The following is a 15649-nucleotide window of genomic DNA, read 5'->3' as shown; positions in this document are numbered from 1 at the left end:
GGACATGGTATTGACACAAGTGTGAAAATGATTGTAAAAAAAAAACAATAACAGTGAGATACTGATCCGTGCCTGGCTGGCTTGTAGGTAGTTGAGACAGTGTGCACCAGCTTCCCACACACACACACACACACACACACACACACACACACACATACACACACTCACACACACACACACACACGCACACACACACACACACACACACACACACACACACACACAGACCTTCCTTCCCTATTGCCAGGTGGAGGTCAGAGCACTGTGGCCCCAATCTCAGAGAGGTGACAGGTCTGGCTGCGAGTCCCTGCTTGAGAGACAGCAGCAGCAGCAGCAGCAGGGTTCTCTGGCATCACTGTCCCCGGGCCTCGCTGCTGCCTGAAGCAGGTCTGCGGGGGACACGTCCTCTCCTCTCTGCCCTCCTGCCAGAAGCTCAAAGGTGGATGGCAGGAAATTAGGGGAGACAGCGCCAACCCCAAACCCCCCCCCCCCCCCCCACACACACACACACATCACCCCTTTCTCTCTCTCTCTCTTTTTCTTTCTCTCTCTCCTCTCTTTCTCTTCTTACAACTAGTCATCGTCCAGACCCGTGCAGAGTGCCTTGCTTAAGAGAGAGCTGAGAGCTGCCTGCCAACCGTGGCCGTCTGAAGGGCAGGATCAAGCCTGCTGCCCTGGCACTAAATGCCTTTCCCGGGCTAAAGGAACGGAATGTCAAACTCCGAAATACGAAATACAACGGACTAAACAAAATAATGTGATGAAAACACGGAAACAAAACTCACAACAAACCATCCGATCCAATATGATAACTAAATAAAAAAATAGATACATGCACGGCCTGTTCCTGCATAAAATAAGGCTTTTGAGAGGATGGCAGCAGGGCTACACACCATGCTGAGATTTTAAGAACCGAGCCAAAAAGAGGAAAAAAGCACCCCATTTCTTCATTAAAAAAACCAACAACAACAACAACCAAAACACCTCCACGGTCTAATAAACTAGCCTTTCAGATTACACCATTGTGGTAAGGATATAATAAGCCGCTCTCAGGAATTAAACAGAAAGCGTTGTTAGTTTTAAAAATGATCCGTCCTCCTGTTCAGTCCCCTCAGCTGCTCAACGCCATCATGGAGATAGAGTCCCTGTGTGTGGTGGGCTCAGTGTTAGAGGGAGGTAATGGAGACGGTGGAGACAGAAGCAGAGCGTGTCAGGGGAGGCATTATTTAATTTTATCCTCAACGCTTGCCATTTACCCACATTCATTTATCACAGGAGGTCTGGTGTCCCACTCTGATGTCTCTCACACTGACTGGATCAGCGTGAGAGGAGCTAAAAGCAACCCCCCCTCCCTCTCCTCTGTACACAGACAAACACACATCCCCTATTGATGACACACTAACACAGACACACACACACACACACACAGACACATACACACACACAGACACAGACACACAGACACACACACACATACATACACTCTAAGCATCCCTTTATATATCACTTCCCTCATCTCCTGTGACACGCTCCAAAACTACAGCACAACACGACCGTTTGTATTTATCCTGGGTGAGATTGAAGTTACATAACCACAGGATGGGAGAGCGCGCTGGTGTAGGGGAATACAACGGGGACTGGGGTTTGTGTGTTTGGGGGGAGGGAGTGGGGGGTGGTGGTGCAGACAAGTATACAGGTGTCTGAGATGAAAAGATGGGAAAAAGTGTAGGCGAGGCAGAATTCACCTGAAAACTCTCTCTCTCTCGCTCTCTTTCTCTCCCCTCTAAATATTCTTAAGCTTAAAGAATATGACACAGTCAGCAGCCTTGTCCACCGCTATTTTTCCATTTTTCCTCGCAGTAGCTTTACATGACGCATAAATGCATGAGCCGAGGTACACAGCTTTTACATTAACCTTGGACATTTAATGTGACTCAGACTGCTCTATCTGCACTTCCACTTAAACACGGCGCGACCGCATCCGCGCTAGCGGTCCATTTGGTGAACCTGGGAACAGAGACACAGCACAGGGTGTTGCGTTTCGAGCTACAGACCACAGAGGAGAGTGCTAATTAGAGTGGCTAATGGTGTTAATAGACTTCTCCTTACATGGTTAGCTGCCGGACGACGGAGCGGGATGAAGGCTGGTGTGTTTTACAGGGCTTTGTTGCCTCTAGGCCAATGCTGACTGCGCCTACTATCAGGTCATTTGAGAAATGAGGGAGTACGGTGGTAAAGAGAGAAGGCAGGGAGGAGGGATAGTGTGTGTGTGTGTGTGTGTGTGTGTGTGTGTGTGTGTGTGTGTGTGTGTGTGTGTGTGTGTGTGTGTGTGTGTGTGTGTGTGTGGGGGGGGGTGCTTGGAGGTGGAGAGTCCTCCCATGCTGCACTTAGCTTTGTTATGGGCACTCGCTGCTCTGTCTGTAAAACCCCTACCTGACTTCAAGAGGTAATGACCCCCTATGGAACCTCAAACCCTGCACACTGCCTCCTCAGGTTTCAGCAGATCTGTCTCTCTCTTTCTCTCTCTCCCCATGCCTCAGTTTCTTTCATTTCGCTGTTCTTCTGTCTCCCCTTTTACTTTTATCTCACTCTGCTTTTCTGGCGACTTACTTATTTTATCTCCGTTACCTCCTCCTGTGTGTCTCTCTTACTATTTCTACCTCACCACATCCCTGTTTGTTATCTTTCTTCTCTTTTCTATCTATTTGCCCTTCTCTATTTACCTCCCTTTTGGTCTTCTTTCCTGTGTTCCTTTCTCTATCAGTCTCTCTCACTCCCCCTTCTCCCTCCTTCCATTTCCCTCTCCTCTCTGTCTCTTTCATTGTCTTTACCACACTCCTCACTCTCCCTCCTCTCCTCCCTCTCTCCCCCCTTTTCTCCCTCTGCTCTCTCTCTCTCTCCCCCTCCCTCACTGCTCTCCATCTGTCTCTCGCGCTCGCTCTCTCTCTCTTCCGCCTGCAGACTCAATATCCTCCCCTCTGCTTTAATGAGAGAGAGAAACTGCTGAGATGATTTTCAGCCTCAACTTCTTCTGCTCACAAAAAAATATTAAGCAATAATAACTGCAAGACAGAGAGCTGGAGTTACATTCACAGTGCCTGTGTGTGTGTGTGTGTGTGTGTGTGTGTGTGTGTGTGTTTGTGTGTGTGTGTGTGTGTGTGTGTGTGTGTGTGTGTGTGTGTGTGAGTTACATTCACAGTGCCTGCCAGCTTCTTCACTTCTTTATGTTTTCAAAAGCCACATTAACGGGCAAAAACACAATGGCAGGAGGATTTTTTTTCTCTCGTCAAAACGACTCCAATGACTATCGTTTACAGTCTACACCCTAAGTCACGAAGGCCTTCCTCTCGTGTGAGGGAGCTGGCATCAGTGCAGCACCGTGAGGTCGAAAGAGAGACAACGCGGCGGAGGCGTGCGGCAGGCAGACATCAAACCGAAACGAGCAACACTGATTTGATGAGTTGTTCATTAGCACACCGGCGATGTTCGAAAAGCCCTCCATTTCTCTCTTGATTACACAGGGCCGGGCTGTTTGCTAAGGCAGCGCTGAGCCATAAGAAGTTGATAATTGTCATATTAATTGTGGCTCCAGCCGGGTCTGCAGTCAGATGGGCAGAAATCAATTTGTTTTGCTGCTGTTTCAAGGGCAGGATGGAAACAGAGAGAGAGAAAGAGAGAGAGAGAGGAGAGGAGAGCGGAAAGGGGGGGGTGGTGGTGGGGGGCTGATGCAGAGTTAAACTGACACTTGCGATAGGAGCACTTGCAGTTATCGTCGCCATGATGAGTTGAGTGGCGATGAGAAAGATAACGAAGAAGAGCCATGCGGTAAACACGGTGGATTGGGTTTCGTTGGCGATGGCGATAAACAACATTCATTAACACGGGTAATTATAAAGTTCAGTAAGCAGGAGAGAGACCCACGCCCAGCTTTTGATGAGGTGCAGATCAGCGGAAGATATGTGTTGGGTTGAGGGAGGAGATCACACGCTCTATTTCATAATGCGTTCAGTCTACTAATATATTCCCAACAGGGTCAGCGTGCAGGCTGACAGCTGCATCAGTCAAACGTGGAGGGTAAGTAACATGATATCAACGCCATCCACCTACCTGTCTACACCTGTTTGCACTCGTTAGCACATTTGTTATGGTTCGTGCAAAAAAAAAAAAAGGCACAGGCGCACTTTGGTGGATGGACAGATCAAAGTGGAGATATGTGTGATCCTTTTCATGCACATAGACAGAGGATATTGCCAATTTTTCAGGAGCAGAGGACAAATTGAATACATGAGGGCCTTGTTTAACAGGAACATATGGAGTGGTGGAGCACGGAGCACAGGAACTAGGAACAGAGGAGTGATGAAGCCTTCGGATTGAAAGGCGACTCAGAACGCACCGGAGCTTCAAAACGTAACAAATCTAATACTACTGGGGAGTGTCACGATGATTATTTCCAAAGTATGGCCTCTGCTGCACAATAACACAGAATTTCACCGGGGACACGGAGAGAGTTGTTTGGGCTGATTCTTCTTCTGAGTGAAGGGCTTGGACGGTGTAATCTGTTAGGTTTTCATTGGTGTACAAGGTAAATAAATTGTGTTGTCAAAAAAGTACATCCCTCCCACAGAAAACTTTCCTCATAATAAAGTTTGATGACAAAAAAGGCACACAGTATCTCTCAAATGAAGTAATCAGAGAAATCTTTCCCCCTGCATTACACTGTTACAGCGATGAATGGTAAGCCAACCAGCCAGCGACAACTATTTCAAAACTGAAAGAGCAACTTTCAGCGAATTAAATTTACAACCAAGCCAGGAATTAGCTTTTTATTGATCTGACTGAGCTAACAAAGAAAAAGATCTGAAGGTTTAATTAGTGGTATCTCCTCCATTTTTGTCTTCGTTTTGGGTATATCTGCTTGAGAACAGCACATACCATCTGGTAACAGTTCTGAGGAAAGGATTGAGTTTATCTCCAGGAAGCTGGTTAATGGGGGAAGAGCCAGCGGTTGAGTCCGCACTCACCGATCAATGATTCCACACATGTCCATTTGCAGATCGCTGAAGTTTCCGAGGGACATCTGCTGCACCTTGATTAAGTCCACCTCCTGGTCGCCTGTGCGGATGAGCCTCATGCATCCTTGGAAAACACTGAATGGGTTTCTGCATCTGTGATTGGCCAGTTTCTCTTCTTCTGGGCAACCTGTGTCACAAATCAGCCCATAAATATACAAAACAAAAATGCAGTGTATACTACACTACACAATATACTGTATACTACAAAAATCCTGAATATAAGTGAGTGACAAGAGAACATTGAAAATATGCCTAGGAAGTGAGGGAATTCTACATTTTTGTCAGAGTTATTTTGAACAGTTTCGTCATCCCAATACGATTATACAGTCCCTGAGCCACACGGCACTGGATGGGGTATAAAATCAGCTCCTGCTTTGCTAAATTACCAGAGGAACTGAACCATGTGTGCTGTATAATTAAGTGTGTGCGACCGTTACCGTTCCAAATCTCTAATTAGGAAGTAATCAGTAAAGCCAATACCATATTACAAGAGTCAGCTTGCAGGTGATTCTAATCAACTACGTGATGGAGTATATTCTGCTGTATGAAACCGTTTAAGACAACTACATTCAATATCACATACAAAAACACCACTGGAAATACTGTGGTGGTTTGAAGGACCATTTGTAGTCATACTTTGGATGAAAATGAGAGAGGAAAGTTACAAATTACATGTAGCTATCACACTTGTTACAAATAGCATAATCAATGTTTCTAAAAATGTCATGAAATTAGTCATTGCGTAAAATGGAGAGGTATGTGATAAATGAAGAGTGTCCTTTTTTTAGTAGACAATTCTAAAATGGCATTTCTTGTTTCTCTCTCACACATGCACAATTGTATCAGTTTACTTTTGTTTTTTGCCCTCACTAAGACACAGGAAGGAGCAGCAGTTCCCCCTTATACACATAACTGTGTTGACACAACCCCCCTAACACACACACACACACACACACACACACACACACACACACACACACACACACACACACACACACACACACACACAGACAGACACACAGACACACACACACACACACACACACACACACACACACACACACACACACACACACACACTCACAAAGAGACACAGAGAGAGGCAGTGAGATATCTAGACATACCCGACACAAACAGCAGTGTTGTCCAGTACACACTCACACACATTTTCTGCTTGCTACTCACATTGGAGAACCGTGACAATGAGAATGTGTACCTTTCAAACATCCACTACAGAGGGGAACACATCAAAACTGAGCTTTTCTCTTAGTTTAAGTGCAGACAGGTAGAAAACAGGTTGGGGAATGGGAGCGAAAAACGGCTCATTTGAAGAAAAATAGTACAGACATTTGATCTAGTAGTCAGACGTTAATTAAAAGATTTCACCACAGCGAGGTTTAACTTGAAGGGACATTAAAATGCACTGAAATCTATTGATACCAACAGATGACATCTCTACTTTTAATACTTTTCACAACATTATTGCCAAGTTCCACAGAAATCATCAACTCTATATAGAAGTGGATGACGATATATGAAGATCAATACAATATATTGGTTGACATGGTTCACCAAGAAATGCACCCTAGGCACATATACACCATCTTCTCCCCTGAATACTAACAAAACCCCAGTGTTTCCAGGAATAGTAAGAATTCTCCTCAAAATTGTGTTGGATTTAAGAGAGAGATACAACTGTGGCTCACTTTACTTTAAAAAAGGGCCACATTGTCTGAGAAAAAAATAGGTTATGAATCTACTTTTGGGCTGACATTTTGAGTACTAACCCCCAACATGTCTGAAGTCTTCGACTTCAAGGCCCTTTGCTTCCTGCTTGTCCTTCTCTATGAATCCTTGATGCCCAGAGAGAGCACGAGGACCAAAGCACCGGACCCTGAAGAGAGTGCAGGTACTCCATTGGGTATAGATGAGTCAATAAACTCATATGATAAGATTTGACTCAGTATGTGAGTCATCAATCCAAAACGTTTTTCTCTCCATGTGGTGTTAAAGCAACGGTTTCAAACTGTTAGGGAACTTTTTTGTACCTGCTAGGGAAAAAAAAGGTTTGCTGTGGCCCTGTAAAGTTCCTCACAACAAGATGGTAGGCAGACAATAATGAAAGGCATTCCACCCCCCACTGTCACCCTTGTTGTTGGAAAGTGTCCATTGTCAGTGTGTAGGTGGTGATGGAGTAACACATGGCCGTGTGTTCTTTACAGCAGGTCTGAATTGGCTTACATTTACATTTAGTCATTTAGCAGACGCTTTTATCCAAAGCGACTTACAAGTTTGTATATACATTTTACATCTACACTGATGGCACACTGCACATCAGGAGCAATTAGGGGTTCAGTGTCTTGCTCAAGGACGCTTCGACAGTGGGAATCGAACTAGCAACCTTCTGATTACTAAACGACTTCTCTACCTCCTGAACCACTGTCGCCCCGCTTCCGGGCAGTGTTCGAATACGTGGGAGCCAGAGGGGGCCGAGCCCCCATAGAGTGAGGACTAGCTCCCATGAAAGCAACAAAGTCAAAAATCTGAAGGGGGTCTCATATCTGAAGGTGTCTGCCATATGTGACATTGTAATTTAATGTTAAATAACGCTCATTATCCGTCCCTGTGTGGTCTCTTACCATTAAAAACGTTAAATTAAAATAGGATACCATACCACGGGACATAGCCAGACCGTAGCCTACCTTACGCTCATGAACGCAGCATGAATGCACTTCACCACCACGCCACTAGGCTAGAGCAAACCGCGTAGTAGATACGATCAATTTGATCAGGTCATAAAGTCAGAAGAAGTCGTGTGCTTTTAGCTTAACATGCTTTTGAGATAAATATATCTACATCTACGTCTAAAAGAAACATCACGGTCAGTTATGCCACTGAAAAAAGGCCACCGGCGCCAAATTCATATTCTCAAACAATACATTCCCAGCCAGCTGAGAGCAGGGCAGTTTGGTCTGTTTTGTCTCCGTAATGGTAGGACAATGCCTTTATTCATTTCTGCCAGATAGTGCATTTTCCCTGTGTTCAAGTTTAGGACGACGACATGCATTTTTATGTCGTCTTCAAATGAGTATTTCATTGCATTGTGAAATTGTGAATGCCAAGACTAAATCTTTTGGTCTATTTCTTTGTATTTCGAAATTGATATATATATATGGACTATTACAATCAATAATATATTGAAATTAATTAAAATAAATCAATTTCTGTACAAAAATGTCTCTGTGTTGTGTGCGTGTGTGAAGTTATATACAGCCTATGCCTACCATGCGCAAAAGCGCTGCTCGCGCCTAGGCTATTTAATTGTATAGCCTTGGTAGGCTATGTTCGCGGTGCGCCAACTTTTGAGATAGAGACCCCCTTAGAGACAAAAAGATAATTCGAACCCTGCTTCAGGGGATTAGGGCGATGATAACAAGCTACACTCCAGCATTGATACATTCATCACAACACTTTCATTTCTAGGACTCGATAAAAGGCTGTGCTGGAGTCAATTCATTTATTTGTTTAAGATGAAATGGTGCGAAAGATACACTGTAATGAAGAAACTGCATCGCATTTTCTAATTTTTCTGCTTCAAGATATGGTCAACAAGGGGAACAAATAAAATATATTCGCCTTGACACAAGACTATTGGGGGATATTATGGCAGATGGGGCAGAGAAATAAGCACTGGAGCGCATTGCTTACCCACGGTGTTACATCTTTGAGACATGATACACAAAACATCTGGCTGGAGATAAAAAGGACCTTAAGATTAGGGGGATTACAAATAAGAGATGTTGGGATAACATGCATACATAATCTCCAATTAATCACACAAGAAGAGGGTGGAGGCGGGTGGGAAAGGTGTGTTGCTCCAAGTGTGTTCAACCCACCTCCAAAGTAGAGCTGGTTCTCTGGGACGACAGGGAAGGAGGGGTTGGCCTGCGCTGTGCTGCCGTCCTCTCCGTCCACCGTGACGCTGAGACGACCCCTCCTGCCACTCAGATACACCGTGTGCCACTGGCCGTCATTCAGGCCCGAACCTGTGAAAGGAGATCACAGCTTCAGCTCTTACTGTGTCTCACAGTTATTTCATGACAGTTCTCAACTACTTTTGGACTCTTGCTTTGTCATTTTCCACTTCTTACAAAGATTTATAGGTGGTTATTTAATCTGGAGCTCTCAAAGACAGGAATGAATTAGATGTGATGAGAGAAACCGATACGTGCATGTTAGTTATATGAATTCTTCATTTCACATTAGATGAGATCATTGCCACATACAACATGCCCGAAATGATCCTGATTTAAGTATTTTAAAAGCATTTTTGTTAAGTGTTACAACTAGTATGTGTTCAAGTTTTAAAGGTGCAGTCCGTGATAGATTCTTATAATGAGTTCTGTTTATGTTTAATATGTTTGTGCTTCTTCATATTGACTCATTATGACAGGAAATAACCAGCTAAACATGATTCAGAAAAAAAAACCTTGGTAATAGTCACAGAGTAGATAGAGTAATCACGGAGTAGTGTTTCTTGGTGCTTAATAATGTTGCAACGAGCTACATCAGTTAGAACACTATTGATTGTAAGAATGTCCTGCATTAGTAACTACTACAGCAGTAACTATGGGATTTCCATCAAGTCCTCACAACTAGACAGTGGAATTCTGAGGGAACTAACCTGCAATGATGTTCACCAGGACCCGTCCAGCCTTGTGGATCTGCAGCCTGACTTGTGCCTCACTCAGATACAGCCAGGTGCTCCCGGCCTGCTGCTGGAGGTCAAAGGTCAGGAGAAGGCCAGCCTTGTTCCACGTCCTGAACTCTAGGCTGATGGAGAGTTCATCGCTGGGCATGCTCAGGGGAAGCTGGAGGAAGCTTCCGGCGCTCGAGAAAGTTACTGGCACATCTACGGGCTCGGAGCAGGTGAATGAGACAGCTCCCTGAGGAATAGCGTGGGTGTTGAAGAGGCCAGTAAATGTACAGAATAACAGATCACTCAACTGTAGCTCAGTTATAAATAGTAATTTTCAGTCCTCGAATACCAGTGGTATTTCAAAGAATCCACAGAGATTCATAAGATTTCTAGGAAAAATGACTTAATATGTTCAAAGCTAATGGTGATATTCAGTAAAGCATCATTTTGCAAACGCTTTCATCTAAAGCACCTTGAAGCAAAAGTATACATTTTGAGAGTAGCCTATGTGTGCTTCTTGGGTATGAAACCTGCGGCCATAGTGTTATTGTCACCTGCACTACCAGCTGAGTTACAGGAATACAAATCTGTAAATCCCGGCCAAGTCTTCAGGACTTAGTAGGGCATCACTGCATTAATACAGCTTCAAATAATGAAATAATGCCAAAAGTAACAGTCCCATAACACAGCATGAGCTGACACATCAAAAATTAATTATCAACGTAATTATTCCCCGCACAATTAATTCATGAGATCAAATGGTGTTATCTGCACTCCTGAAACACTTCCCCCTGTTACAGTTGTACCAAGAGTCAGGCAAGTATTTATCAGTCTGATCTGATCGTTTTACCTGATTTATGATCTCTTAAAACTTTCTTTACAGGTCTGCAGAATCTACAAACTCTGTACATTGCCGTCAACTATGTTTGAAAAACAGTCAATTTTTACTCATGGTCATTTCTAGCTTGGTCATTTTTATTTAAGAAGGTTCCCTCAGTGGACAGGAAAACGCAATGCCAGGCTAGGCAATAGGTTTAACCCAGCAGTCTCTCATTGCAGACGCAGAAGCCTCTACACCCACTATATTTTCCCCACAGAGCTCAGCACAGCATTTTGTCCTCATTGCAAATTCACCCCAATCATTGGTAAACAGCTCACAGCATCTAAGCCTATTTGTTTTGTGATGGCTTTGAAAAATCAAAGGAGTGAACATCTGCTCTCACTGATGGAGTATCCTCAATAGGTATCCAACTCCCTTATCTTGGCTAGCGTACTGTTGTTTTTTAAGAACTCAGGGTTATTTTTGGAGAAATGAAAGTGACTGGCCGCCATTTAATCTTCATGTGGAAAAGTTACTCATTTAAAAGAATGGCACACTGTAGACAGCGGCTCTGCACAATGCCATCGAGGGCATTAATAAAATATGAGATTAGATCAAACAGCAGGGAAAGAAAATTAGTCTGACAGAGAATACATTACTACAAGTCAAAGTACCTTCCGCTCACATATGATGGTGAGGTTGTCTGCGTGGCTGAGACAGCAAGACTAACGCTAGAGCTGTCGACACTGTTTCTGATTATCTGCATGCAGGTGTAACAGTGTGAAACTCTCTTCAGGTGTTGGCTGGGCTGTACTGGCTGCCTACCGTTATGGAGACGTGGCGTCCTTCTTGGGCCAGGTGGACGATGTTCATATCATTGTACAGCACATTCTCCATGCAACCGCGGAAGTTCTTCCTGGAGAGAGTTCTCGATGCTGAAGGACCTGACACTCCACCGAAGCTAATCTTGGAAAAAGAAGAACATGCCTTGTTACAATCTCCCAAAGTGACCAAAGTATCCATTCTCCTTTTTGTATTTAAATAAAATGTAAACACACATGAGCAGACACACACACACTCACAGGAATGTATCCATGACAGAAGAAATATAATAGACTTGCATGATCGTAGGGATGGCCATGTGAACCAATATAATTGGTTACATCTCCTCCCATCTATACAATTATGAACCTGAACTATGAGAGGAAAAACGTATTTCTGCTCTAGTCGTTATACAGAGTAAACCCTGATGTATAGCTGATGCCAACAGATTAGTCCTTCTATAACCTTCAGTTTAATTAAACCATTCCTTCAGGTTGGATATTGTTTAATTAGTAACCACGGTAATGTCCCTAATAATAATCCCTGATGTCAAGGCTGGCATCTGAGCCAACTGCCATTTTTACCCTGACCCATTTACTGTACTGTATGGAGAGACAGGGAGGGAGGGAGAGAGACCCAGGCAAAGAGAGCGAGAGAAAGAAAGAGCTAGTAGACAGAAAGAGAGAGAGAGGGAGAGAGGGAGAGAAAGAGAGAGAGAGAGCTTGGAACAAGGTGGTGTTTGTGGCTTTGCCGGGAATGTGTGGAATGATTTAGAGACGGGTCATCAACCAACAAAACACCTCGCTAATGTCAGACAGACTCAGGTGGCCAGGGACTTGGAGCTGCTGTGTGCTTTTGTCCACAGTGAAGTTGAGGTGCCTGCTAACACGCTCGATCGTGACCGAGTGCCAGTGCTGGTCGTCCAGGAGGCTCCCGAGCGACATGGAGGCGTGAAAGTCAGGAGACGGACGTTTGCCTAGGTTGAGAGTGAAAGAAAAACGAAGATGTGGTCAATGCCCCCAGAAATGTAATGGGTGGCAACATTTTTCTAACACAAAGTTAAAATCTCTCCTCTCTCTCTCTCTCTCTCTCTCTCTCTCTCTCATACACACAAACACACACATAGACACACACACACACACACAAACACACACAAACACACACACACACACACACACACACACACACACACACACACACACACACACACACACCCAAACATGAAAGAGCTAAACAAAGCCATATGCCATTTGAGAATAATGCTGCTTGCTGCTCAGAAGTACATGATTGAAATGGCATTTAGATTGTGATCTATGAATTTCTTAGAATCCATTTAAAAAGGAAGGGGGTAAGATAACAGCATTTAAAAAGGAAAAGCGTACATTTGTACCCTGTACAAAATGAGTATAATTACAAAATTCTGGAATATGGATTCAACTGTCGGTGCAATCTGTCTGTCCCTGAAGCCAAACCACTTATCCCTTTTGTAAAATCGCTATGTGTCCCATACTCATAAACAACAAAATGTTTTGGTAATAATTTCTTTCCAATGGCGGTCGTAAACTATTCAGCATCACCCCGCAATACCTCCAAGGTGTTGTGTTCCTTTCTCCCTGTGTAGTCTCTCTCCAGATGCTGAGAGGAAGGGGGAAATAAGACAGAAATATGTGGTAATAGCCTAATTAGACCTGATGTCAGAATACCACAGCCAGAGGATGATAGGATACTCATCAAAAAGCCCTTAGAAACTCATATACCTCCACACCAGTAACCGTGCTTTCTGTGAACCCACCCTGCAGCTGTACTGTCTATGTTACTGATGCTGTTATTGATCCTGCCAGATACACTATTGCAAAAAAAAAAAGGGGATGCTGTTCAGGTGTATTTATCAGTAAAAAATACACAGGGTTTAATGGAGGGTTCATCATGGTTCTAATAAGGAAATAACAGCATGACACAAGAGAGGAGAGAACAAGTCTCCAGGTGCTCCTCTCCTCTCCTTTCTCTCTCTCACTCATGGAAGAGAGCCTCTTTCTGTGTGACTCTAATGCAGATTATCTCATTACACCTCTCCTAGACAATAATTGACGCACTCAACGGCAGGATGGCAGGCCCCACAAAACAACATCATTACATACCATCTTCTGGGCCGAGGAGCCATCACTTTTTTTGCGGGGATTGCATAAATAACAAGCGCTGGAAGGATTACCGCTGGCTCTGCATGGGAACATGCTGTTCGGTAAAAACATCTATTCAAAATGGCAGCCTGTACGTTTTTCTCAGACATAAAGCTTTCAAAAACATCCAAATCAAAAGTTTGTTTTGAGAATTTAAAATAAAAGCAGTCCCTTATCCAACCAAACACAAGGAAATAATGAGTCCATCAGTAAAAACAAATCAATCAATTGATAAACCTTCAAGTATAGAGTGCAGAGATAGGAGGGTCCACCTCAATCAATTAATTGTGTTGTTTAGTGCAATGATCACTGTATCAGTGCCATGCCGTTTCATCAAAAAGGTCATATTGATCCACACACCAGATGGCATCTACGCCACGACTTATTTTCCAAAGACTTGGAGAAGTATCCTCCATCTCCTAGGAGCTCGATACAAACCCAAGCACGGGGCAATTAAGGTACGTAATATTCCCTGGGTTAACACAGCCCTGTGGTCATAAATGTATTTGTTGCTGCTCGGAATGACCTCTTGTGTTTCTGTGCCCGATAAATATTACTGTGCCAGTGAAGAATTGGGGCCAAATAGGAGTCGCTGAGGCACAATATCAACAGACATTTTGATGAATGTAAACTACAGGAAAAATGAAATGGTTTCGGATACCGGGCATAAATCTTCGTGACGCTATTTATTTAATTCATTTTCTCCTGTGCTGAGGCAAGTGCCTGCCAACAATGAGCATCTGTCCGCACTGTATACCAGGACCTCGATTCAGCAGCCCTTTTGAAGGGAACTGAGACGCGCACCAACACAAGTTCTGCTGCTTTAACACTACCAGTAGCCTCTGGTGCAAGACATGACTGGTTCGAAGAGGTCTCTCCAGGTGTTTCTATACTACTTTAGAACCGGGAAGAATATTTTCTGCTTTGCCACAAAAAGAGAAATTCTCCCTTTTTTCTCCCCTTTTTTTTACCCGTTCCAAACTCCCTCGGCTGTAACCTTAACCCCACACATCTCCCTTGAGTGTAAAACATAGAGGCTGTCTGTTGGTTGGATTCTGAACCCCACACAGCAAGGGCTTTGAAGTGTGGTGCCCCTACGGTGCTCTGAAACTCTGCCTCCCTAACAGCCTTGGCAGAAACTGATAAAGGAATGACCAGCCATCTCAGTCGGGGGAAAATACACACTGTCTTTGCTGGAGAGGAAACAACCTGACAGCATGTATTGCAACAGTTACAATTGGACGAAGCCATTTAATGTACCCACCTATTGTACGGGCAAATATACCATGACATTTTTCAGCAGGAAATTAGAGAGAGTGGCCAGCGGCAGGTGGTAGAGACACTGTAATCAATGGGAAAATAGTCGGACTTGCAAAAACAAGGATATTGGATGGCCATGAAAATGCAACAAAAGACAGGGTGAAGATGAAATCAGACAAAAAGCTGTAATGATAATATTTGATAATGATTCACAATAATAATTCGTCAAAAAAACTGCAGTCTGTATTTCAGTGCCTGAATCAACCACACACTGGAGGTAAATGTCTGAATACATCCTGTACGGACTCCTTGTCCTACCCAACTGACTTGAGATAAGAAATGGAAATTTTAAGCTCTCTGAAAAGTGCCTTCGTCATGCTGACATTTGTGAAAAGTGCAATAATAATGAAATTGAACTAAAAGGAATTAAACGTCCTTCAGTTGATATGCCATTTGCCCTTGACTTATTTTATTGCACTACTGTCAGTGCAGGTGGCACCTTGAACTCCCACAATGAGAGAATTTATCTCCACATTAAGGAGATAAAGCAAGCCATTCCACAAATACGCCGGGATCATTGAGAATGAAGAGAAAAAGGAGCCATGCATATAGATAGACTTTAGGACATTAGTGCCAAAGCGCAGAGGGATTTAAAATATATTGTCTTTGATCTTAGATGGAGAAGTCAGAGCAATGGCTGACACAACACAACCAATTAATTTCAAAATGAATGCCAAACATAACGAGAGATTTTACTCAGCCTAACACAGATATTTAGGGGAAAACACAGGTGCTGTGA

The 15649-nt window shown here is 43.7% G+C and overlaps 1 protein-coding gene across 2 annotated transcripts in view; it reads right to left on the bottom strand.

Moving 5' to 3' along the window:
- Positions 1-15649, bottom strand: part of cntnap3 (contactin associated protein family member 3) — an 89318-nt gene that overhangs the window by 28720 nt on the left and 44949 nt on the right. For both annotated transcript variants that reach the window (XM_031559062.2, XM_031559060.2), the window contains exons 6-10: positions 12214-12389; positions 11417-11557; positions 9757-10018; positions 8969-9118; positions 5022-5199 (exon numbers count right to left, since the gene is read on the bottom strand). In XM_031559062.2, the coding sequence (XP_031414922.1) occupies positions 5022-5199; positions 8969-9118; positions 9757-10018; positions 11417-11557; positions 12214-12389 (907 nt within the window). The remainder of the gene's footprint in view (positions 1-5021; positions 5200-8968; positions 9119-9756; positions 10019-11416; positions 11558-12213; positions 12390-15649) is intronic.

Source organism: Clupea harengus, chromosome 21 (assembly GCF_900700415.2).
Source record: "Clupea harengus chromosome 21, Ch_v2.0.2, whole genome shotgun sequence".
Lineage (NCBI taxonomy): Eukaryota > Metazoa > Chordata > Actinopteri > Clupeiformes > Clupeidae > Clupea > Clupea harengus.
Note: the sequence above shows the minus strand (reverse complement) of the source record. Positions and strands in the feature narration are given on the sequence as shown.